The 24,752-nt window shown below is 43.8% G+C and overlaps 1 protein-coding gene across 1 annotated transcript in view; it reads right to left on the reverse strand.

The window, feature by feature from the left end:
* ITPKA (inositol-trisphosphate 3-kinase A) overlaps positions 1-24,017 on the reverse strand; it is a 36,236-nt gene extending 12,219 nt beyond the window's left edge. The window contains exon 1 of the mRNA XM_059819765.1: positions 23,514-24,017. Coding sequence (XP_059675748.1) covers positions 23,514-24,017 — 504 coding nt within the window. The remainder of the gene's footprint in view (positions 1-23,513) is intronic.
* Between the last annotated feature and the right edge of the window lie 735 nt (positions 24,018-24,752).

Genomic DNA, 24,752 nt, shown 5'->3' on the forward strand with positions numbered 1-24,752 from the left:
GGCATTCATGTTACACTCTGAGGGATCCCAAAGTGCTTTTACAAACAAGGACAGCACGCTCATTTGTCCTGTCACTAGAACATGATACCCTGCTAGAGAAAAAAATGGAGCTGCACAATGCTTGTGCACGACAATTTAATGCTGTTTTTTGCTGAGATCAAGTATAGTTGGGGATTAGGCTGCATTTACAGAAGTGTTTATCAATGGCCTAACTGGGATTCACCAAAATCAATGGGAGGCATTGATTTCACTGAAAACAGGTTTAGGTCATTGCTCAACACCTGAAAAATCCACCTTCAAAACAACCATGTCTTCTCTAGCAGGGATATTGATCTGATGATTTAGGTGCTTAGGATACCTTATTTTTATCGTCTTCTACACTACATTTCTACAGAAGTAAAAAATGCAAAAAGTGAAATTGCATGCAATGATATACAGGCAAAATGTAGCTCTCTAGATCACACTCTGACCTGGCCATCCTTCCCCAAATTTGTTCACTTACACCACGTTCCTTACAAGGTATCCTCCAGCAACGTTGGTCACCATGTGAGGGCAAAACCCTGTGGCTGTTTTAGAACGTATCAAGAGGATATGCAAATTCACAGACACAAGTCATCTTTCTTTTAAGGATTTGTCTTCACGAGAAAGTTTTAAGCTACGCTGCAAATTAAACTGACCTAACAATATAATCACCATATGAGCATACTTACTCTGAAATAAGATTGCTTCTTCCTATTTAACTTATTTTGGTTTTGAATGCAGTTCAAGCTGAAACAAAGTCACTCTCGGTCTGATCTAAGTGCCTCAGACAGCAGTAATACTTCTGAAAACGTAGTGTGCCAGTGAGAGAAAACATCCAGAGAAAATCCTGGATGTTTGAGAATCATAAAGACTCAGTTACACCTACTGCAACTCCACAGACGTTACTAGCTCTAGCTAAACTCCGGTTTCAAAAATACCTTCTGCAGGTTTAAATGACCCTTTCATATTCTATATTATTTGGATTTCATAGTCTGTATTACTTGCCTTAAGTCATTCCAAACTGCAAGCTTGCAGCGCTAAATGGGGACTTGGCTCTATCACAGAGCTAGATGGTGTTTAGTGAGGATGAGAGAGACTCTTGTACACCACTTATAAATGTCCATAGCCTCCTTCTGGAGGGAAGTGCAATGTAAATATCATTATTCAAATAGTAAAGACAAATTACTTTTGTATAGTCTATTTGCTAGATTTAACTGATAGCAGAAGCCCTTCAGTCTACTCTGCTCTTTCTACTCCAGAGGGACACAGCCCTAAGTTATTTAAAGAACAGTTGAAAGTAAACATAATTCTGAATTTAAATGACCCCTTTGAATATAAGTCCTGCCAAAGATTTAGTTTTTGAAGATTTCAGCACAATTTTCAGCGTAACACTGCTTTTTCCCCACCCCTTAATCAGGAGTCAGTATTGCTCCGTAACTCTCCCATAAGGTCCTTTACTCATCATAACGTCCCACTTGTAACAAACTGCATCCTGTCTCCCAATGACTTGCCATACTGCTACATCCAGAAGTGACGAGAAGCTCAGGTTTTCAAGGAATGCACATCAACTGTCATTGCAGCACCACGCTCCAGTGGCTTTCCTGCCTCCTCCCTCCCACCCAGCCCTAAGAAGCTGCAGCTTTTATTTGTACTGTGGGTATGAAGGAGAGACAACAGGCCAAATTCAGCCCCAGCTCAAATGGACTTTGGCTGCTTAGGCTACAGCTGCCTTGGATGAGTATGTTTAAGCTACTCATCCAACAAGCAGACACCGACAATTTTTAAAATTTTTTATTATTTTAAATAATCTCTTCACAAACCTTCTTCCCCCCTCAAGACAGGGAAAGCATGAGGCTCAAGCTAGGAAGGAACGGATTGCTTCCAGACCCATCCCATGGGGCATGTTGCCGTCAGCAGGGGTTCAGCAGTTGCACTTTCCTCTACCGCAACTTCCAGTCTCCCAATTCACTCAACCCAGGATGCAAATTGCCAGCATGCAAACAGGGCTGCATGCTGTTGGAGCCGTGGTGTGAGTGGGAAGATGAAAACTTTGTGTGCCTACTGTGGGAGGAATCTTTCTCACTTCTATTTCTAAAGCAAGATCTCTTCCTCTTTGTTAGCAATGGTATTATGTGCTTTTCAAATCACTGCTTTATGCTGCAATGACAGAGAGGACTGCTCTGCCCATCTCTATTTGCAGTCCGTATCTCCCTCAGTCCCTGTTTCTTCTAGATTCCTGCTTGGTCTTCCTTGATCTTTTGCTCTGCCTGGGTTTCTCCAAGCCCTCATTTCTAGATTCCCAGCCATGCGTATGCTATTCACATCTATCCAGGGAAAATTCAGGTATCTCTGTCAGGACTGCCTGAATCAGATGCCCTTGACATCACTGATGCTGTTTTATATGCCTCGAGACCAACATACTCAAGAGTTTCCCAATAGGAAAAAGGAAACCATTCCAGAAGGCCCAAAAGGCAAACATGAGAAATATTAACATTCTTAGATTCCGCTTATAAGTTACTTAATGTGAACTGTAACTGACACACTATATATATCTCCCTAAGCAATAAAAGGTGTGGGATGCTGAAGGGAGGAAAAGCTAGTTTCCTGCCAACAGGTCAGCCTGTGTGACGGGCTGTGCCACTGGAACAGTGTCCCTGGTAGCAAATGAACAAAAATTCAGGGGAAGAGAATGGGAGAACCTATCCCTGCAATGCAGCTACAATGCATGCAAAGGACTGTGGGTTGGTATCTGACATTGATCTGTGGTATCTGGATTACTCTTCTGAATTTGAAGCACAGCACTGAAGAGAAGCATACATCCATGCAGCAGATGTGGTAGACTTGCTCTGTGTTAGCACTGGCACACGCAGACAAGGTGCTGGCCAGATGAGGTATTCCCAGCCTACTCAACCCTGGATACAGGTAGCTGTTGCCATCATGCCTATCCCATTAAGAAACAGCAAAGCTGAACAGCAACCGAGAGCCACTGGTTCTTGTGAGCACAGCTTTCTCCAGGCCTTTTCTCATGATGAGGGCACAACTTCATACACCACTAGTATGCAGAAGCACAGCCATGATGATCCTGCCCAAATATACCAGTAAGACTTGGCTGAGCAAAACCCACTGAACTCACTGGGAGGCATTTCATCCATTTTAAGGAGATTTGGCTCAGGCCTCACTGTCCCCAGGAATAAATCCACAAGAACTAACCAGCTTTCCTGAAAGCTTCCCATCATTTTATGACAACGGCTGTAACATCCTAATAGGCAAGCTCACAGAACAAATTAGTGCAGACTCCCTGAACTAGGTGGGGTTTTTTTGGTGGTTGTTGTTTTGTTTTATGGGCAGTATAGAACAACTGAAATCTCTCCATGAGCATATGCTGAACCCCTCAGGGACAGGTGAGCCTCTCTGACGCCTAAGGGCAACAGAGGATAGGGACCTGAACCTTCCTCTGCTGTTCTGTGGAAAAATAAATAAAATCTCTCCCTTATTTAAAGGTAAAAAGAAAACAAAGATCTCGCTTCTGTGAACACCTTAAACACACGTAACTACCCTCAGGCAAGCACTGACACACAGGTAACACACACAGGAACTTGCAGAATTGAGTCCTAAGTGAAGCAATTACAATAATTAAAAACACCAATCACATCTAAACTACTAAGTATTGGGGGACGGAGAGAATAAGAAAAACCTTTTCTTCAGAAAACAAAAAATTACCCATCAATTTTAATGATTCTAGCATGTTAACTTGAACCTATAGTGAGTTAAAAGAACAAAAGTACACTGAAATTTAACATAAATCAACAGGGCCCCTAAAAAAGTTCATTTTTCCATCATCAGCAGAGTGGAGGAGTAGTTTCTTGCCTGAGCTGGTAAATTTTCATGAAAATTCTGCTAAACTATAGTAAATAATGACCCTTGAATCCTTTTTCCAGGAAAATTTCAGCAGTTTCTTTATCCAAGATCCTGTTGTCTTTTTTTGTGCACTAGCACAAAGCCTACGCAAGCCTACAGAGAGCTATTATGACAGCAAGAAACAAAAGGATAGTGAGAAATTTCTTTGTAATCTTTTTTTTTTCCCCCTAAAAGGCTTTAAGAAAAAGTACTTAATTGTCAGTCATCATAATCTACTGTTCTCTTAAAGTCTTTACATCATTTAGGCTAAATTCTGCCACTCTGGGACATGGGGGCTGAAATCCTATCTGTAACGCTGGTTGCCACTGCCTACTCAGTGTCTCACTAACTCCTAGAAGGAACAAGGTTCCTCCACAGGGACTTGCAAGGAGTACAGAAAACTATAATTATCAGGAAGTTACTACATGTGTTTCAAAATAATTCTGTAAGAGCCATGTGCCCAAAACGCAAAAACACTGAGCAATACCTTGCCTGACAATCTCAGCCAACGCAGTCCAAATGAGCAAGCAGGCGAGAAGGGGATGGGTGTTGGCCTCTTTAGGGACACAGTAACCATAACAATAGTGACTGGAAAAGTAACAGCTGGGAACCCATCAGACAATTAGCTGGAACGGTTTTCTACCAGCGGGCCCTAAGCATTACTAAGCCAGGTATCAGTTATGACTTATCCATGCACAGTATTAGTCATTCTCCAGTGGCTCACCTTTCTGCTGTGATTTTTGTTTTTTTTCACCCCCTTCTCTTCCTTCTTCCTTCCTGGGTCACACACTAGTACCCACAGTACTCTCTTTGAGTGATACAATAAATCCTCATGAGGTCCATAAGATTATTCACAGAGCTGTCATAAGTACAGTGTGAGAAGGTGGTAGGGTCTAGTCCTGCAAATAGCTCTCTATTAATATTTCTTCCTTCTAAACTCTGTATGTTTCATAGTTTTATCATTGTTTCAGTTTTACTTCTTGTAATATGTACATTTACTTAATAAAATGTTTTTAAAATCCTATGAGTTAATTTTATCTACAAAATCCTTGACTTTTATTTACCTTAGTTTATTAAAACTGAAATAAATCAGCTTGAAAGCTATTTGTTTTCTTAATTCTTTATGCCATTTTACTCAATTAATTAATTCAGTTTGGAAAATGAAATTAACATATTCAGATTTGTTCTCCATTTTCAGTATTGTTTGTCACTTTATTTGAATTGGCTTTGACCTGACATATTGGACCTGCACACACAAAGAACTTAAATGTAGGTCCAAAGCTACTAACCATACTATTGTAATGAACTCAGCCTAGCCTGAACAAAACTTTGCTTTCATCTGTCTCAATGCAGCCACTACCTGCCATTACCATAAAAAGCTTCCATAAGAAATCATTTTGAGGAGATCACAAATGAGACAATTACGAGTCTAATTTAATTACCCTGTAGATATGCTTCTCTGTGCGAATGTTATCAATAACTACAGTACTGTAATTACAACCTATAAAAAAATAAAATCACAAACACTTTAACAAAGTATCTACTGCTTTGTCAAAATCACAATATTCTGCCAAGACAAGCGTAATTCCCACCAAACCAATGAGTTTTCCATGGGTGCAGCTTCACAGCAGCCAGCTTCAAAGGTTATTAGGGATTTCATTTTTTCAAGGGAGTGTAGCTCTGGGACAGCCAACCATATGGTTTCATCTCATGGAGAGATCTGGGGATTTGAGTGATGTTATATAAGAAAGAAATTTAAAAGATAGTGAGAGTTGCTGAGCAACATGGTATCTTTCCGGTTACAGTCACAGAATTTGCCTACTGAGGGATTTTGGTTTTGAGCTCTTTCACTTTGAGACTTAGTGTAGCTGTCTTTGCAGACCTGAAAGAGGCAGGCAGTTGACTTGGTCTAATGTGGATTCTGGACCAGCAGACATTTTTATGCCCAATATAAGCAAATGATACTTATCCTTCTTTTTTCTTCTAATAATATGTACAGAGATATATATACACACATACATGCACACTTTTAAAATATCTAAAGCAGCTAGTAAAAGCTTTTCATTACAGTCAATCAAAATTCCATTACTTTTTTTTTTTTTTTAAATTGTCCAGACTGTAACAACTCCTAGGCTTGGGATCATTCTGTATTCGAAGAAATTTAGAAGACCTAACAAGGTATCACACTGCAATGGAGAAAGTGAGGCATACATGTAATTTTTCCCTTATTTGTTGGGAGAAACACGGCTTAAAATATGCACAAGGGCTCTGTGTAGGGAAGCAAGATGCAAGACTTGCCCATAGCTAAAACAAAAAATTACCCAAAATAACAAAAAACCCCTGAATTTGTCATATAAGGCACTTACTTTATACTTTCAGCAGCCAGTTTCTGTGCTTTTGCCCCTTATTAAACGTTTCTGGAATCCTCAAACTAAGGAGATTCTTGCTGCCAAGACTACTACCCACTTGGCTGAATCAGACATGAATCACAGATCGAGACAAAGATCTCAATGGGTGGGAGGTGAAAGAGCAAGTCAACAAGAAGAATGCTCCCCAAGCAAGCTCCGACAGGAGTATGTGAGCAAACACTCGCACAAACCTTTATAAGTTTCTGAGTGCAACATTTGATTCAGCTCCCAGGACAGGGTGAGGCTCTTACAGCAACTGACTTAACCCTGTTACTACCACATTTCATCTTCCATTGTCACTGGGGGGTAAACAGGTCCCTGATGCACACAAACAGTAGTCTGCACAGTAGTGATTGTTCATTGCTAGACAAAAGGTATTTAGGGTCAGAATTGAAATGTTGCTCTATAATAATAACTTACATCAATGGATAGCCCAGCCCAGAGTCTGGGGATTTGAGCACCTTAAGAAGTCTGTGCCCTGAACGGATATGCAACAGCATCATTCTTCAGACTGTCAGAGGTGCTATGCCAACCAACATCAACTGATAATTTGTCCAAATCACTGCAAGTGGCTTTCTGCCAGTGCAGCTGTGTTACTTCAAATGCTGTCAGCTGTCGCTCAAGGAATACAAACAGTGTAACCGTATCCCCAGTCAAGGAAATCACTGAGCAATCTCCACGTGCTAGATGCCTTAGGGGCCTCGATCATCCTTGTATCTGCTTCAGTCCCCAAGGGAACTAACACTCACTGCTTTGTCGCACAGTTGACCTTCCTATGGTGTACAAGTGCCAGCTGGAGCTGTAAGACTGGTGATCAACAGCAAGAGAACACACGTTCCTAAAGAAGAACGGCAGTTTGCATGCTACACGAGCAACTTCCTGATCAGCACCTCTCATCAGACTGCCAGGCAAACTGTGACTACACCTTCATCTCTCCCTCGCTCTCTTTCACCATCCAGCCTCCAAAGCTTTGAGAAGAAACGGTGCTCAGCCTGTACCTAGCCCTTGACGCTTCCGGTTCTGCACTCAACCATGGGTGAGGGCCACAGCTGCTCAAGCAGTGTTTGGCAGGTGTATCCTCTGACTGCAGGGTTTTCGTTTCCTGTTTGTACCACACTCAAGATGGGCTGGGCTAAATCTTCAGAGTCATGAGGAACACTTAATGCAATAAGCAGAAACAACACTGCAAGACAGAAGCCTCAGGTTCCTCTGTTTTCTCCTCTGTCATGCCTCACCATGCAGTGAGATGCATACATCACTTGCCTCGCTAGCCTTTAGGATACTTCGTAAACTTGCTGGATATTCACTATGTCTGGACTAAAGGAAGAAGTCAAGGAAAGAGAAACAGATGGTTGGTATCGGACTGAATTACTAGGAGCACAAAATCCCATGTCCTACTCCACAGTTGGATTCTACTTGTAATTCCAGAAGCAGTCCCTCTCCAAATCGGAGGAAAATGAAGTGCAAAAAAGTGAAAGCATTGCTTGCCTTTCTGCAAACAGCATCAAGAGCTGCAGTCTGACAACTGTTTTGTAGGAATCAGCATTGGCATTTTGTTTCTGATCATTATCAAGTGAAATATCTACAACCTTTATGTCATTCCCAGACCAAAAGCCAAAATAGTCAAGTAATTAGATGGCTTTAAAGCTGCACTGTCACAAGGGCTTCCTTCACTTTTCTCACAGCGATGTTGTAAAAGCCAATACCGTTGACTGAAAGACAGATTTTATTTTAATAACAATCAACATTTTCTGTTTTAAGGGATACTGAAATGTTTACCTTTGCTAGCAGGCATTAAACATGGCCATTATCTCTACCTTCACAGCTTGTGCTCTGCTCTGAAAGACACCGGTTCTCTAACAGGATGGAGCTCTGCCACCTGTCCCTACTGAACTCAGGAAAACTGAACCGAAGAGGTTCTGCCCCTACCAGGGTTCTGCCAGAACATCAGTCTTGCTGGAAACTGAAATGTTATTATCCAAGAAGTAAACGGAAAGTTCCTCACTATAGGAAAGTTGACTCACTTTCAGAGCCCCGACATCTGAGATTTATCTAGGCTGTACATCACCCAGAACAATTTTGTGGTAAATCAAACATCACTTTAGCAGATGGCGTGGCAGAAGGAAAGAAATCTTTCTTAACCTCCAAAACAACTGCAGTTTAAGTCTTCAGAAACTTCCTATGACACAGTTTGGCAATTTGAGAATTCTCCGCCCATCCTCCATTTATCCTCCACTTGTCATGGGTCACTGATTGACATCACCAGCCATGAGAAAGGGACATCTAGAAAGACAGCACTCTTTAGATGAAAAAATGAGCCTAACATCCTATTAGGTAGGACACAGAATTATGAGTTCCAAACAGGATTAATATTTGGGAACACTTAAAACCCGAACACTTCTCTGTACATAGACCAATAAATGGGTTCAGCCTAAAACATAAGCACAATTTGTTAAGGCACAGACCTGTCATCTGTGACCTGTGTATGACCTCAAATCCAAATGTACTACAAGAAGTGCCAATCCATTTAAATCAGGTGCGGTTTCTGCATAACATCAAGAGAGACTGTGTTCTGGCAACAAGCCAGGAAATAACTTCAAGAAGCTAATCTGCCCTGCGTGAGCTCCAGGCACTTGGAAAGGAAGCTGAGCATGCGCTTCATCTTATTTGCTAAGGTGGTGCAGACTGTTACCTAGGCACACAGCTCTGTCCTGCCTGCCCAGCAGTTCAGGGCTAGGCTCACCACCAGTTTAACACCACAGTGATTCAGTGGCCACCAGAGATCTCCAGTCTGAACAAATAAAGAGAAACGAAGGAAATTTCAATGCTTATTCTTTATTACACTTTCCCATTTACCACAAACCACTACCATCAGACAGAAATTGCTAACTGTTAACTGGTCAAAGACTCCTCTCTTCCTATCTCTAACAGCTTGGGTTAGTGAACTCATGTTGAAAGCTTACCATGCTTTCAACATATCCTCATGTAAGGGCCTCAGAAGCCGTGTCCCATATAACTTTGAGATTCTGCCTGAAAGGAATGTAACACTGTAACAGTGGAAGATTATTATGCTATAATTCATTTTTTCCTGTAGAAAAGGATAGGAAGCACTAGGATAGAGTTAAGGTTGCTGTAACAACCTATTGGTTATCTGTGACGATTGTGCTCCATTTCGGACACTATTCCATGAAAGTTTTGACAAACTGGAGGAAAGTTCAGGGACAAATAACAAACATCGTATCGCTGAGGCTGAAAGAATTGTGTTTGTTTATCCTGAGAGGACCAAGCACAGCAACTGTCTTCTAGTACACAACAAGTTTTCATAACTATGAGAGCAGTCATTTGTTCTCCATGTCCACTGGGAAGGACAAGAACAAATGGCTTTGATTTGCAACAAAACCAAAACATTCAGGTGACGTATCAGAAAAGGGCTTTCCAGGGGTATCTGAGTTTTCAAACAGGCTTGACAAATGCCTGTAAAATCGTGGTCTAGCTCTGTCACAGGGAACACCCTCCACTGGGCTGATCCCAGGGTCAATGAGTTGCAATATTTCCAAAGGAGTTTAGCCACAAGCACCAAGATGGTTCATCATCAACGGTCTAAAGATACTTATGCCCTGCAGGACAGTGAAGAAAGTTACATGATCCCTTTCTGCGTTTTATTTCCATTTCCTAAAAACTATTAAAACATTAATTTAAAAAATTAAGTTCCTCACACCAACACTTGCCTGCAAATCAGGATTTCTCAAATTACTGTATGCATGCATGTACATATGCCTATACATATGAAGAGGTTACTGACAGGTATTCATTTTTAAAAATGTACATATGTAACTTTTTTCTTTCCTACCGTGATAATTCAGCTTCTAACATCCTAAAATGTTGGACGCTCCTTTGCAAAAGACCTGAGCAAACACCACTGCCTCAGTATAGGATCTAGGTCCAGACACGTGCCCTTTCTCTGCTCCAGTTCCCACAACTGCAGGCTGTAATTGCTCCACTTCAGAACACTGTTGAACAATTTAAGTAATTAATGCCTGTAAACTAAATTAGAGGCACTGAAATAAGGCATTCAAGTACTCAAATAAGCAGCAATATAGTGTTAAGTGAAAAAGGATTATTGGAGTCTAAAAATATGTCATGTAAAAAACAGATCAGACATACACTGGTAACAGTTTGCCATCTGCTCTTCTAATCTATCACAAGACAAAGTCCAGTACTCCGTTTCTCCTCTCCTCCTTTGTCTCTTCCAAACTCACACCTCCATTTTCCTCTAAAGAAGCATAAGCAGGTACTGCTTCACCTATCACATACACCACTGTTCAAATACGGCCCACCCTTTGCAATGGAATGCAAGTGTCAACATGCGATAGGCACTGTTATTTAGCAGGGTGTGGTATTTACCTAGGGGAAAGCCACATCCTTCAGCAACCACTTTAATAACTCTGTGCTTTAACATAGTAACTGTGAGATTATTCCAAACCACTGTGTTGAAAGGATTTAAAAAAAAAAAAAAAAAAACCCAAACCAAAAAACAAACAACAAACACACTCCCATTGGGGTTAGCACCAGACCAGAATAAGTGAGGCCAGTACCCCAGACAGGATGGGAGCCCATAAATGGAACATGGCAATGATGGAGAAACCCAGAATTAAATGGAAATGGGGACCTTTCACCTTCCCCCATAGGAGTGAGAAGGCCTTCTGGGTCACAAGGTAGTTGTTTGTTTTTGGAGCAAACCTAAGATTAGAGAAACTCTTCCTGTCCCATGTCAGCACTAGGAACTATGTAAGGAATCTGAAGAAAAGATGACTTATCCCTTGAGCAAAAACTAGAGGATCAAAAGAGAATTTCTGTTAACAGAACAACACAAGAAAGGCGAGTTGAATTCCTCCTCCGTATCAGAAGCAGGTAGTCCCAGCAGACAAGGGATTATTTAAGATTTTAATTTCCATAATGCAGCCTTAAGAAAGAGAGTCAAATTCAGACCTTACATAAGCAGGAGTGACTCAACGAGAGACTGAAACTGAAACAAGGCATCTGCCTTCCTAAAGAGTTGTGGGCGTTTGAACAATAGTGAATGTGTTGTACAGAGTATGTTTCCTCTGCCCTGAAGGTAAACAAATGTGTTTACAATCAAGATCCTGGAGATCCCACCTTTTTAGAAGCACAAACATAAATTGCCAATTAAGATGCAAACCCACCTAAAAATAAAATAAACAGGGTGTAGTTTATACACAGACTGTTTATCTACCAAAACTTTTATCTCATAGTAAGAGAGACCAAAAAACTCCATAAAACTTAAAAGAATTTTATACTGTTGGTTCCTAGCAACAGAACTGCAAGCCACGCTCCCGTATCTTGCACAACCACCTACACCAGCCTCCTGAAATATGGAGCAAGCAGCAGCTTCTACGCCAGATTGGACATAGGTAGCAGAACGCAAGAGTGACCAACATCAATACAGCTCAGCAGACAAAGACAGACAAGACATTTGAAATGTCATTTGCCAGTGGTTTGTGGCTTACACTGCACACAGGGGAACAAGCCATGCAGAGAAGTTACTTCACAAGCCAAAACTGATTTTGCTGCCCTGTCTACTCATTTTCTTGAGGAACGCAATGTTAAAAGAAAATTGGCGACTTGGCTACATTCATCCTATAGCCATCGTCTGCCCCAGACAGGATTGCTGCCTATACAGAGGACTGAAAAGGCAGACTGGAATCAAGACACAGAGCTACGGCAATGGGAGAGGACATACTTCTAGAGATAATGCAGAAAATCCCAAGGGATGAACAGGGATGGAAAAAAAAAAAATCATTAGTTTTCTGTTGCTCCAGTTTTAATGTTGGAATGGGAAACCATGCTCAGGACATCAGCGAGTCGTACTGCTGGAAAAAGAGTTGGAGGCTGATGGCATAGTAATTAACAAGCACAGGGCTATGAGATAGCATAGGACTTCCTCCCTCCCTGGTCTCAATGCTGAAGGCAGTCAGTCACATACTAGCTTTGGTTTTGCTAGAAACTTTGGGAAAACAAGTCATGAAACTGTTACAGGGGCCTGATTAGTGCCCAAATCCATGCAGTTCATTAGGCCAAGAGAACTACAGAGACTCACTTCTTCCTAACATATTTAAAATATGGCTTCATTATTTTTTCTACTGAATGCCTTTGGTAGCTGTGGTGGCATCATGAGCAAGTGAGAGGCAAAAGCACCTGGAAGTCAGGAATCTCCACTTTAAAACCCTCTCACAGGATTTTCAGCAGAATGGCAGGATCTGTCCTGAAATGAGTACCTTGGGTTTTAATTGCTTACTCCTTCTGCATTAGTACAAAGAAGGCAAAGAAGTTCCTTATCTAAATTCCACAGAGCAAGACAATACAAACTGTATCCAATTATCAGCCTGAAATTCTGACACTCAGCATTTTGCACTATGAAAAGTGAAAGCTGGAGCGTAGGAAGATTTCCTAGTTTCTTCAGATTACATTCTCCTCTGAACAAAGCTGACCCTTTGTGGAAGCGGCGCCACTGTTCCTACAGAACGCGCATGGGTGGGAACGGCTGAGGAAGGAGCCCACAGCAAGCAGAGCTTATCGTGATGAGAACATTCAGGTCAAGTGCACTTAGCCAACAACCCACTCAAACCCCGCAAAAGATAACAAACAGCCAATCTGCACGCACGAACACTGTTCACACAGATTTTTATCCTTTCTATCATTGCATCAAATAAGCATACAGCGATGGAGAAAAATACAGAGGCCACCTTTTAAGACTTGCTCTAGCTCTGCCTCTTTTAGAAGATCAGGGTCTCAAACCCCAGATTTCCTGTACAGCCGCTAAAGCACCACTGAACAAGAAGTCTTTCTGTTTCTGTGTGTCTCATTCTCCTGAGAATTGCTCAATGTTACTCACCTCAAAGAAGGGCAAAAACTGTTTGCTTCAGACTGAACAATTCCAACAAAACTTCAGCTATTTCCAAGGCTAGAAAAAGATACATACTGATCCCATTACAAAATTTCTGATGAATCCTCTGAAAAGTTTTTTAACCTTGAATTTTGAGGAAGCAGCCTGAAATTTTGTAAGAGAAAAGTTTTCGAAGCAGGAGCAGGCCACACGAAGAGCAAAAGTCAACCTGACCAGATCTGACAAATTATAAGAACCCCAAGTTCATTTGCAGTAGACCCTCGTTAGTCTTTACAAGTTACCTTCTATGGAGATTGCTAGGCACAGCACACACAAGGGATTGATGGAGTTCAGCTGTGAAGGGTGTGTTCAGCCGTCCCACGCTTCAGACACAGGTGAGCTTGAGGAGGCTCAGCTGTGACCTCGGTTTGCCCAATACAAGAGTGCCATCTCCAAGTACAGCACTCCTCTGAGCACCGCCTTTAGCACTGGCATATTACATGGGCCAGCCAGCTCTAGCTCACGTGCTCAGCATGCGCTTTGGAAAGGAAGGGAAGATGAAACACTATCACTGCATGTCAGCACCTTCCACTTCTGGAACGTGTTCAGTCGCAGAATTATGTTTGCGCTGGAACTTTAATAATGCCTTAAATGCAAAACTGAGCACTCAAAAGCTAGAAATTTTCCGAGCTGAAGTTTTCAGTGCAAACTTAAGTTATCGTCTTTAAAGCGTTTACCCTTTTCTGCAGAGCTTATGACATAGCCTTTAATTACATAATAACATATTGTAGCTCTTATTCAAACAGTGTAAACAAACAATTCCTGACTATATAAAAAGCAGCTTTTTTTTTTTATTCTGTCCTCACTGGCTTTACTATTTTTACTTCACTTACTGGAAATCTACTGTAAACATAGTTACTGAGTTTTGTGTGGTAGTTATAAGATGGCCATCACCACAGTAGTAGAGTACTTTCCAAGCTTTAATGAATTTATTTTTCACAATCTTTGTTTCACAAACTGTTTTAGTCACGTCTTATAGGGAAAATACTGAAGAAGAGATAGGTTAATATGAAAAGTACTCACTAATTTTGAAAGACCAATCTGAGGTGACAATTTTTGCTTTTCCTAATACCTAATGTTATACAATACTGAACAGTGTTGTAGAACAGCTCCCATTAACTTTGGTTGCAAGTACAAACGTTTAGCATTTCTGCTAGTAAGACCCATACTCTCAAGTCTGTCAATAGGGGAATGAGAAGAATGCAATTAGTAGCCATGGTGAAAGTCTGCATAACTAACTTGCCTACTCCCTCCCAGGGACACTGTGAAAGGCAAGCAGCTCTCCACATCAGCATTCAGCACCGTTAAATCAGAAAGTCAGTCTTTCTCTCCCTGTGACACACCTGATTTGTTGCACACCTATCTGTGAAGAAGCAGAGGTCCTGCAACATGTGGTATCAGTCACTATGGAACTGTAACTTGTCCTTTGAGTTGATCAGAAATATAAAACAGTTGCTTATTAGTTGAGAGTCATGCATTCTGTGCATCAAGTACTATGCCTGCTTGTAATTAAAGACAGTGCAATATTCATATACCCACACCGCAGTCACTTTAGTTCTTTTATTTAATAAATTTTCAATGCTTGACTGAACGATGATTTCTTAATATAGTCATCTCATGTTCTCCTGATGTGTTTTTCTGAGAATGTATTCTCCTTGTTTTTTAAAGCAATAGTCTGCTGATTAAGTTTTGATCTTCTGTCTGGTCTTTCCCCTTGCATTTCCAGTAGCATTCCCAACCAGTCCCAATCACTACCCTTCTATTTGTCTGTTACCTATCACAACCCTCTTACCTCCCTTGTCTCCAAAGTTTTGCTCTTGACTAGCCTGCATTACAATCGTGCAGCTTCCTGTTGCAGTGTGTCTGCTGGTAAGACTGGTCATTTGAAAGCACAAGAGAAGACCACTACCTGTGCCACATGCTCAGGGGTCTTTGAAGATTTTCAGAAGAGGTGGTGATTCCAGACCATCCAAACACATTCCAGTAGTGGAAGGTGCTGGCACGCGGCAATGGTGTTTCATCCTCCCTTCCTTTCCAAAGCACGTGCTGGAGAATGAGCTAGAGCTGGCTGGCCCATGCCAGTGCTGAAGTAGGTGCTCAAAGGAGTCCTGTACTCGGAGAGGCTCTCCACACCCACTGAGCGATGGCCCTTTTGTATCGGGCAAACCTAGGTCACAGCTGCCTCGTGCACAGCTGAGCCTCCTCAAGCTCACCTGTGTCTGAAGAGTGGGATGGTTGAACACACCCTTCACAGCTGAGCTCCATCAATCCCTTATAAGCACTACATAGCGACTTCGAGGAGCACCAGCACCTCAAAGGTGAGAAGTAGAAACCTACATTTGATTCAGCACTCCACCACAGGAAGCAAAGAAAGTAGAGCACAGAAATGACATACTGTCCACAATGAACATCACTGATAAGAAGCACTGCACTGTTCTCAACTATATGGAGCTGCTTGAAAAAAGCTAAGGCACAAAAAAAGATGTGTTCTCTGTAGCAGCTCAGAGTAGTGAAGGCAGCTATAGCTAAGACTGGACGATTTTATGTCAGGATGTGGCAGAGACCAGGGGATAGAATCAGTTATATTGACAATGAACGATGATTTCCTACCATCACTGGAAAACAAAGGTATTCTCTTTCTGTGCAGTGTTCAATGTAATTTACCAAGAGATATTACCCTTATCATGTGGAAGTTGTATGAAGACTACAGCAGTCTGCATTCTCCTCTGATACATCACAAGTCAGCTGTGCCATTGCCACTAGCTTTCTTACTCACACAGTTCTGCGACATCCCAGCTTCCTGTTAAACAGGTAATCATTTGGTGGACTGATGAATCATACACATTTCAGTGCCAATTACATGCAGACATAACATGTATCTATACCTAGTCTTTATCACCTGTAACCACACCTCTGTTATCAACATGGCTTAAGTATGGATGAGGTCAGTAGGCTGATGAAGAACGGCCGACTGAAGTTGAATGCGAGTAAAATAAAGGTGGTATTGGTGGGCTGGGGTAAACAGTTTAAAGAGTTTGCATTCACTGCACCACCTTACTCGGATATTTCAGCCTGTAGATAAGGAGCGTTCCTGGATTCTGGGTTAATGCCAAGCTCTCACAAAGCATCGTCGGTGTCATGCTTGCTGTAGTCACCAACTGGCTTGGAGAATCTGTCCCAAGCTCTAAATCTGGATTGTGCCAGGTCTATGATATTGCTTCAAATGAGCTGCCAATTTGCCTTTGGCTAACTTCTTCCCGAGCCAAGGAATAGAAGGTTTGGTAACAGGCAATAGTAGCCAGACCTGATGGGTTCAGGGTAGGTTTCTATAGCATCAGTCTCGCTCTTCCATGTTTTGGAATGGAAAGGAAAATTTCATCCCTTGTGGGAAGCTCAGTGTTTATCGATACAAAACCCCACCCAAATGCTGCTGGCTATGTGTTATCCCAGAAAGCATTCTCCATTACTGACAGGAATGGATCAGTTAAGCACTGGAAACAATATACCAATGCGTTTGCTAGTGTGACACTGGATTAACAGGTAGCCTCTCCTCCTTTCCTGTGCTCTCCCTCAGAATGAGCTGATGGAGACTAACACCTGCGTGCTTTTTTTTTTTTTTTAAATGGTATTTTTCCCCAGGTATACTATGTTATGGACAGACAATGCCATCTTGCCCAACTTGTGAGCTTTTTAGAGGAAGCTCTGTTGGTAAAGCAGGTTGAGGAGAGCACTTAAAAACACAATCTAAACCTACACTATTCAAGATCCAAATTAACATGGACTGACAAGCCAATTCTTTCTGCCTCAGTCCCCTTCCTCTGCAAACACCACACTGACAGAGAAGGTAGAAGAGAGACAGACAGTGACTCTACTGGTGCTGTACATAAGACAAGATCACTTTTTCCTTCCAAGATGTGCAAGGATAGTATTACTTTTTCTGCCATCCCACTTTATAATAACCACAAAACGCTGTATAATGATCCTTAGTTCTTCTCTCAGTCACTGCTAAACAAAACAGCTATCTACCACATAAATATAATGTGCATTCTCAGCTTCCAGAAATATTAGCTGTACTAAATTGCATCACATTGTGAGCATTTTATCAAACTGATTCACTTTAACACATTTCATTTATAATAAACCTTAGATGTAAGTTGAGAGGTTATTTTTGCCTATGTTATCTACCACACATTCAATTAAAAAAAAAGTTCACCGTCATCAAACCAGTCTAATAGGGTAAGTGTGTCAGAACCCAAAAATATACACAGACATGCAAAATTTCCAAACTATTGCTCCAGCCACTACCCTTACTCCCGGCACGGGTTTTCACAAATAAATCTTCCACTCTGCTGAGCTGATGACAGCCTGTGAAAAATCTGCTTAGGTATGCCCTCTTTAAATATGAATGCATCACCTGATGATGAGGAGTCACCTTTACTTTCTTTCCCTCTTTCCAGAGGTACTAAGCATTAGAAGGAGGTTTGAACTGTAGAAGTGCACATACACAGAAACTTCTGTAACATTCCTAATCCAGCAGGTCCATAAGAAAAAAATTACAATAGAGCTCTTCCAATTTTGAACTGTACACCCAAGCAACAACATGCCCTTTAACATATGAAAAGTGAAAACTATCAGAGGAAAATGGATTCAAAAGAGAAGAATCTTGTAACCCGTAAGTCGTCATTTCAGATATATCCAGCATCAGAAACTCTTAACTGACAAGACATTTCATTGCCTCTCTCTCAACTGATTTGGAAGAGCTAACTCATTTCCTACTAGACAAGGATCTATATTACTAATAAACAGTCACCACTTGAACTGATACTGCTAATGTTTTGATATACTCCACCACTCGAGTGTACAGTGGAGAAGAAACCACCCTCAAACTGAGAGAACGCTCTCAGTTCAGAGTTTTGGCCCAATAGTTGTGCCACGTGGAAATGTGGAATTACTCTACTGCTGTTCACCTCATATTTGTTCAGTATATGATAGAAAGATTTCAGTATACAGGACTGTCAGAAATCAGCATTTTTTTTAGAACCATGAAATGCATTCCATTAAAAGTAGTTGTTCCATGAGCAGCAAACTAATGAAGCGTGGTTTCTACTTGACTGGTATCTACTGTCCTGCACCCTTATCAGAGTAACTACAGCTTGTCACTGTCCTCTATAAGCTTATACCAAAAAACCTCCAATCACTCCCACAGTTCCACATCTCCCCACAATTCCCTCACCTTCTTCCCCTGTCCCTCAACTAGTGCCTTCCACAGTCCCTAACCTCACCAGCCCACAGCACTGTATTCTCTCTCCCATACTTTCTCCTAATTACCCTCAGGACCAGAGGTAGTACCTGCTGTGACTGGCACAAGCACATAAGCACTGATCAACTAGCCAGTGTGGACATGCCAATTCGCAAGTTAACAAGCAAAACAGAAGTCAACCATTGAACTCATTCTGCACCTTCTCCCCCTGAGAAGAAAAGGTATGCACTTATTTTGGTTTCCCCTCCTCCACCCAGAGGCTGATCTTTGTGGAACTTTAAAGACCTCGTGAAGAAACTTTGTCTATCCCACTGCCAAATTTGGCTGAAATCTACTAAAGTAGTTAAAATGGAATTGATAGAGTGATTACACAAGCTTTCTTTCCCTTGGAAAGTAGGCTAAAAACCCATTAACAGTCTTACTTATGTCATCCCTTCATTCCCATTCTTCATTTAAAAATAACAATTCTATTCCTCTGCATTAGCTTATGTAACCCACCCCTGAGCTGAAGTAGTTGAAACTTTTGGTCTGTATTTATTAAGTGTGTGTGCCTCTCTCTATGTTTGTCCATTTTAAGGTGCTTGGTATTATGAAAAATAATGGCAAGAAGATCAGTGAAACCAAATAAGCTTCACTAATGGCTATCCCCCAAAGTTTCTGGACTGGCATCGTTGCAAGCAAGAACTGAACTGCTTTTTCTCTAGCAAGCTGTCAGCTGTTCTCATGGTTACAAATCTAGGAATTTGGAATGACAGGTCACAGTTATGAGAATGAGTAGATTTATTTGGCATGTTTCAATCTAGTAAATAACATTCTCCTATAAAGAGGACAAGAGGCTGCTGTACATTATCACGATGCTTATTGTCTGTGAAAACCACTTTTTAAAGTCTCTGTCCCAACAAAGAAGGTGCTAACCAGACTTACGTATTTCTTAGAATTGCTCACTCACAGAATGAAGACAAAAATATATAACTTTTGCAGTCTATCCATTACTATAAATGGACCACTGGTGCTTTCACTGCAAGATTCAACTGTGTATATACGCTTCCCAGATGGCGTGAAGCAAGGGTAGAAAAGCACGCTTCCCATTTAAACGCAAGGGAAGGCAGGAATGTTCACAGTCATCAAAATCTATTCTGTCAATTGGCTATTTAAAAAATAACCAATAATTTTTGATTAAGTTAACTGCCAAGATTTGTGAAGCTCCAGCTACGGTGTTATGCAAATTACATTAACACGGCTATGCACAATTGGTTTGCAGAGAACCAGAAGTTCAGCTAACAGGACAGCAGCAGAACAAGCTTCTCCCACACTTACAACTCTTAGTTGCTGGAGGGGTCTTCCTCCAGGAAAGCCAGGGGAATCAAGTTTCCAAAGCCTCTGTTAATTACTGCAAACTGAAATGCGGAACTTGTGCCGAGGAACTGGAATACCTACCCACTGAGCTTCTCTCAAATGTGGGCCTGCCTAGATGCAAACAGCGTTTTGTCCCTGCTGAGCCACAGGCTGGAACTGTACTGTAATCATCAGTCATCGGTCCCAAGGTATTCACTCCCCCCAACAGAGGCCCTAAGGCTCCAGGGATATGCCCACATACTGCGTGCAATGAGGGGGGAAAAAAAAAAATTTAATGTTGTCGTGATGTGCCAATTCATCCAACCCAGAATGCTCTGTGAAACGCTTAACTGAATCACTCATCCTCTTGGAGAGCTCTCTGTTCGCCTAGTGAGCTGCCAGGGAGAACCGTCCTCCAAGGGGCACAGTTGAGGACAGCATTCCCAGCCTTACCATCCCAGGACCTAAGGCCTGATGACTCCAGGGCGGCAAGCTCCGTACACAGAAGGGCTCCAGAGCTTCCTGCCTCTCACACAGGCCTGCACAGGTAGCTTGAGAGTCCACAGTATTTCAAAGACCCAACTGAGTCTTGATTTCCAGGTCAACAGTAGAGAGGCCTCCAGCTGAGAGGCCTGGGAGGGCCTTCTTCAGCTCAGGTCTCAAGTTGCTGGGTCTGCAGATGGAAGCCTTGAAGCCCTGATAACAGGAACATTATCAGAACTTCTACTCCCACAGTTGAAGACCTGGGCAAGGTTCCAAGGTCCCTGCTAGGCACTGGGGAGTCTGGTAGGCTTGACCAGCGGTCCTCCAAGTGCTGGTCTGAGCTTATCATAAGGTGTCAGGCTCCAAATTAATTTCTAACATTTCCAAAGAAAAGTCTAAGGAAATTCCAATATAAGGGAAATTTTAAAATGTCACAATTTCCCATGAATTGGGGAACACCAAGTTTGGCCCACTTCTGATTTCAGTTTTCTTCAGGAAAGTCTCTATCCTTTGTGTTCCACTCTGAGAACGAGACTTCATCTATTAAAATACACACACCAAAACCAATAAATATGAACAAAATGTGCCAATTTACCTCTAAACAGAATCTTCAAAATATAAAACCATTCCTCGGGTTATCCTAAAATTTCTAGTTATTTTCACATGTACGTGCTGGCCTTGAACCCAAAGCTTTCCATTCTAAAACACACTTATTCAACCTGCCTCAAGATTAATTACAGAAAGGACGCATCCTGTAAAGTTGAACCCACAGAGGTTCAAAGCAGAGGCTTCTACTTTGGCGTGCTAGCAGGTACTCACCGCTTCACTAAAGAAACATTGTCTGTAAAGACTGGACAGCTGAGCGCAGCATCCCAGCATTGTCCAGTACGGAAAGACATCAAACACAAGAACAAGCCTGTCCTGGTCACCTCCAGATATCAGCAAGCCCACAGTGCAGCCACCTGAGACGAAGGGCGGTGTGCCTGACCATAGGTCAAACAGCAGATTCCCGGCATTCGAGCTCTCGGTGGGTAACGCAGCAAGGAAAGGAGGGATGAACTACATCAGCGTGCATTAAGCAGATAAAAGACCTGGCCCATTTAATTTATTAGGCAGTGTCATAAAGTTGGTGATACTTAGTTCTGCTGTTTTATAGTCCTTGGTACCAGCCCCAGCTCTGGTTTGCCAACGCCACAGAAGTGATAACGAGATAAAAAATATCAGACAGCATGCAGGCTCTTGGTGGGCAGTTTGCCCCATCTTCCCCTACATTGCAGGTATGGGAAAGTAACTCGGCCATTAAAAATATGAAGTATTTTACCAGTTGAGTGAATACTTACTTTGCCAATGAGACATTAAAAAATCCTGCAGCTGCACTAAACTTGGGAAACCTGCAGAAAATTTTTCCAAAAACCGAATTCTCATAATACTGTTGAAGTTCTCAGTTTCCCACACACCTAAACGAACAGGACATTCTCTCAGAATCTAAAATACCTGTAATACAGTTATTTTTAGTTTGACTATAAGTCATCGTTAAAGACCTTCTTCTTTTAAAATTTTCTTCTCTTGTCATTAAAAGGTGACTAAAGCCTTTTCCAATTTTGCAGTGCCTAGAAACGTCATATAATTTAAAAGAAAGTAATACCACTCACATCCACTTACGGTGCATGTTTTAGATACATGCATGTAATAACGCATGTACCTAAAGCGTACAGTTCTAATGAATGATTTAAGACTCGATATTGCATACAATATCAATGAAAGATACAGAAGCAAAACCTTAAAGGCAGCACGGCTTCTTGCCCGAAGAATAGTTTTCGCTTCACCTATATTCACAGACAAGTTAACCATATGTCACGATGCCATCCGAGTTCTCCATATTGCTAAAGTGTTATCGCTAAATTCTTGTTCCCTATTAACCACACATACAGCACACTGCATAGCAGGGATATTGAGTCAAATGATCTAATAGCCTTTTTCCACCTTTCATTTCTATTCTTCTGCTACTTCCACAAAATCCCCACTAGCATAGCATGTATTTTAGAAAAGAAAGCCAAACAGCAGTACAGTAGGAATTGTTTCCCACACACACCAGATTCTATCTCAGGATCAAAAGTACAAATTAAGTAGTATTATTATTGGTTTCTTGATATGCAATACGATGAAGTACAAACCTTTTTTTTTTTTCTCTCCCCCAAAACCAGGCCACAAGTTGATGCAAACAAAACCAATATTGCGCACAGCATTTTAGCTCCTGTACTATGTGTCCTCTAAAGTAGTAAACCCACAATTACCATGAGAAAAGTCCAGCTGGAGGTATCACCTACAAGTTGCATTACTTCTTGCTTATACATTTTTTCAAAGCGTATGTTCTGCTTGGAAACAATTCAGTGCCAATGAGCTAGCAGTAGAACAACAATTTAAGTTGTGGTCTCAATAAAGGTAGGAGGGGGAATTCACAAAAGCGATGCATTTCAGTTACAAAACCCCACGAAGCGTATTATAAGGAGTCAGGCAAACATGTATTAAAGATCATGAAAAAGCAACTAACTATATGCCTTTAAAAGCGCCCTTCATGGATGAAAGCTGCCAAATTACAGAGGGGATTTACTGAGAAGAATGTGTTACTGCCAGAATGGACAAAAGCATGCATTCTACCCATTCCAAGCTCCTCCCCATCTCCTGTCATGCTCACAGCAAGAAGCAGCTCAAAAACTGACAACCACAGACCCCAGGATTGGAAGAGACAAAAAAATACCTGCTGGTAAATGCCTGGAGAAATCTTATTTTGAAGATCTGACAAAGGAGACTGGAAAAAAACAAAACACAAAAAAACCGTCCCCCCATATTCTTGGGACACCAAGCACAATTTCACAGCAGAAAGGAAACAGCGCGCACCTGGCCGGGTTTTAGAAGAGCCAACGTGCAGCAGCGCTTTTCAAACAGGCGCAGCAACCCGTGTACCCTATCGCGCTGCTGCTGGCCCCGAGACAGGAGTTTCCCGGAGTTGGCGTGGAGTCGGGTCACGGAAGCCTCACTCCAGACGGCAGCGCTGGGTGACCCCGAGGCACCCGGCGGGCACCCGCCGGCCCGGGGAGGGGGGCAGCGCGTCCCGGGCGAACCGCCCCCCCCCGCGCCCTCCTACCTGGTTGGTGTCCTCGCCGTGCTCCAGGTGCACGATGCCCTGGCTCCTGCCCTCCGTGTCGCTCAGCACGTCGTCCTCCGAGTCCTCCAGGAGGGACGAGGAGCCGGTGGAGGAGAGCGAGGAGGTGGACAGCCTGCGGGACTGCAGGTGCAGCGAGCTGTCCGTCCTCAGCCAGCCGCTCTCCAGGTGCGGCGGCTGCGCCTGGGGGCTGCCCTGCGCCTCCTCGCTCTCCTCGGCGGTGACGGTGAGCCGGGGGATGACGGGCGGCAGCACCCCGTTGGGGGGCCGGCAGCCCCTCTTCGCCGGGTCGGGCAGCTGCCGGGCGGCGGCGGCGGCGACGGCGGCGCAGCGAGCCTCGAAGAGGGAGCGGAGCTCCCCCACGCTCAGCCGCTTGGCCCGGCTGAGGTCCGGGCTGCTGTGCAGCCCCGCGCGGGGCTCCATGGCGGGGTCGGCGCCGGGCGCCTGCCGGGCAGGGCCCCAGGGCCGACGGCCGGGGGCGTGCATGGGGGGAGCGCCGCGCCGCGCCGCCGCCGGGGAAACTTCTTTGTGGCTCAGTCTCCGGCCGCTGCTCGGAGCCCGGCGGCGAGGCTCATCTCCAGCCCGCCCTCCCTGGGCAGCTCTGACTCACCCGCGGCCGGCTACCGTGCCCGCTGACCCGGCGCCAGGGCCATGGGGGCGCGCTGAGCCCGCCCGCTCGCTCGCCCGCCCGCCCGCCGCCACCGCCCCGCTCCGCCTCGGCGCTGAGGGGAGGAGCGAGCCGCGCCGAGCCGCGCCGCGGGGAGCCCCTGCCCGCCACTTTCCCGCCTCCGCCCTTTTGGTTTCGCTTTCCCTGAGGTGGCCCCCGGGCTGCGGCCTCGGGGTGTCCCGGCGGGGCTCCTCCCGCCTTACCTCTGCGCGCGCCGCCGCCCGCTCCAACGGCCGCTGCCTCGCGGCTGCCGCCGGCTAACGGCTGCCCGGGCACGGCGGCTGCGCAGCGCGGCCGCGCTCTGGCCGCGCGCGGGCCCCCTCCCCGCTGGGGGGGGGGGGGGGTGCGCGCGCGCGCGTGTGTGTGTTTTTTCGCGCCCTCCCGCCATTTCGACCCCCTCAGGCCCGCCCGTGGCCGTCTGGGGTCCGAGTGTGACCCCCCCCGCCGTGGGCGCTGCCCGCCGGTCGTACCTCGGCGCACGCCCCGGCCCCCCCGGCGCCGCCTGGCCGCGGTGCGCCGGCTGCCATGGCGGGAGCTCGGCATCGCCGGGGGCG

The sequence above is a fragment of the Gavia stellata genome, chromosome 7, assembly GCF_030936135.1.
Source record: "Gavia stellata isolate bGavSte3 chromosome 7, bGavSte3.hap2, whole genome shotgun sequence".
In the NCBI taxonomy this organism is placed as follows: Eukaryota; Metazoa; Chordata; class Aves; order Gaviiformes; family Gaviidae; genus Gavia; species Gavia stellata.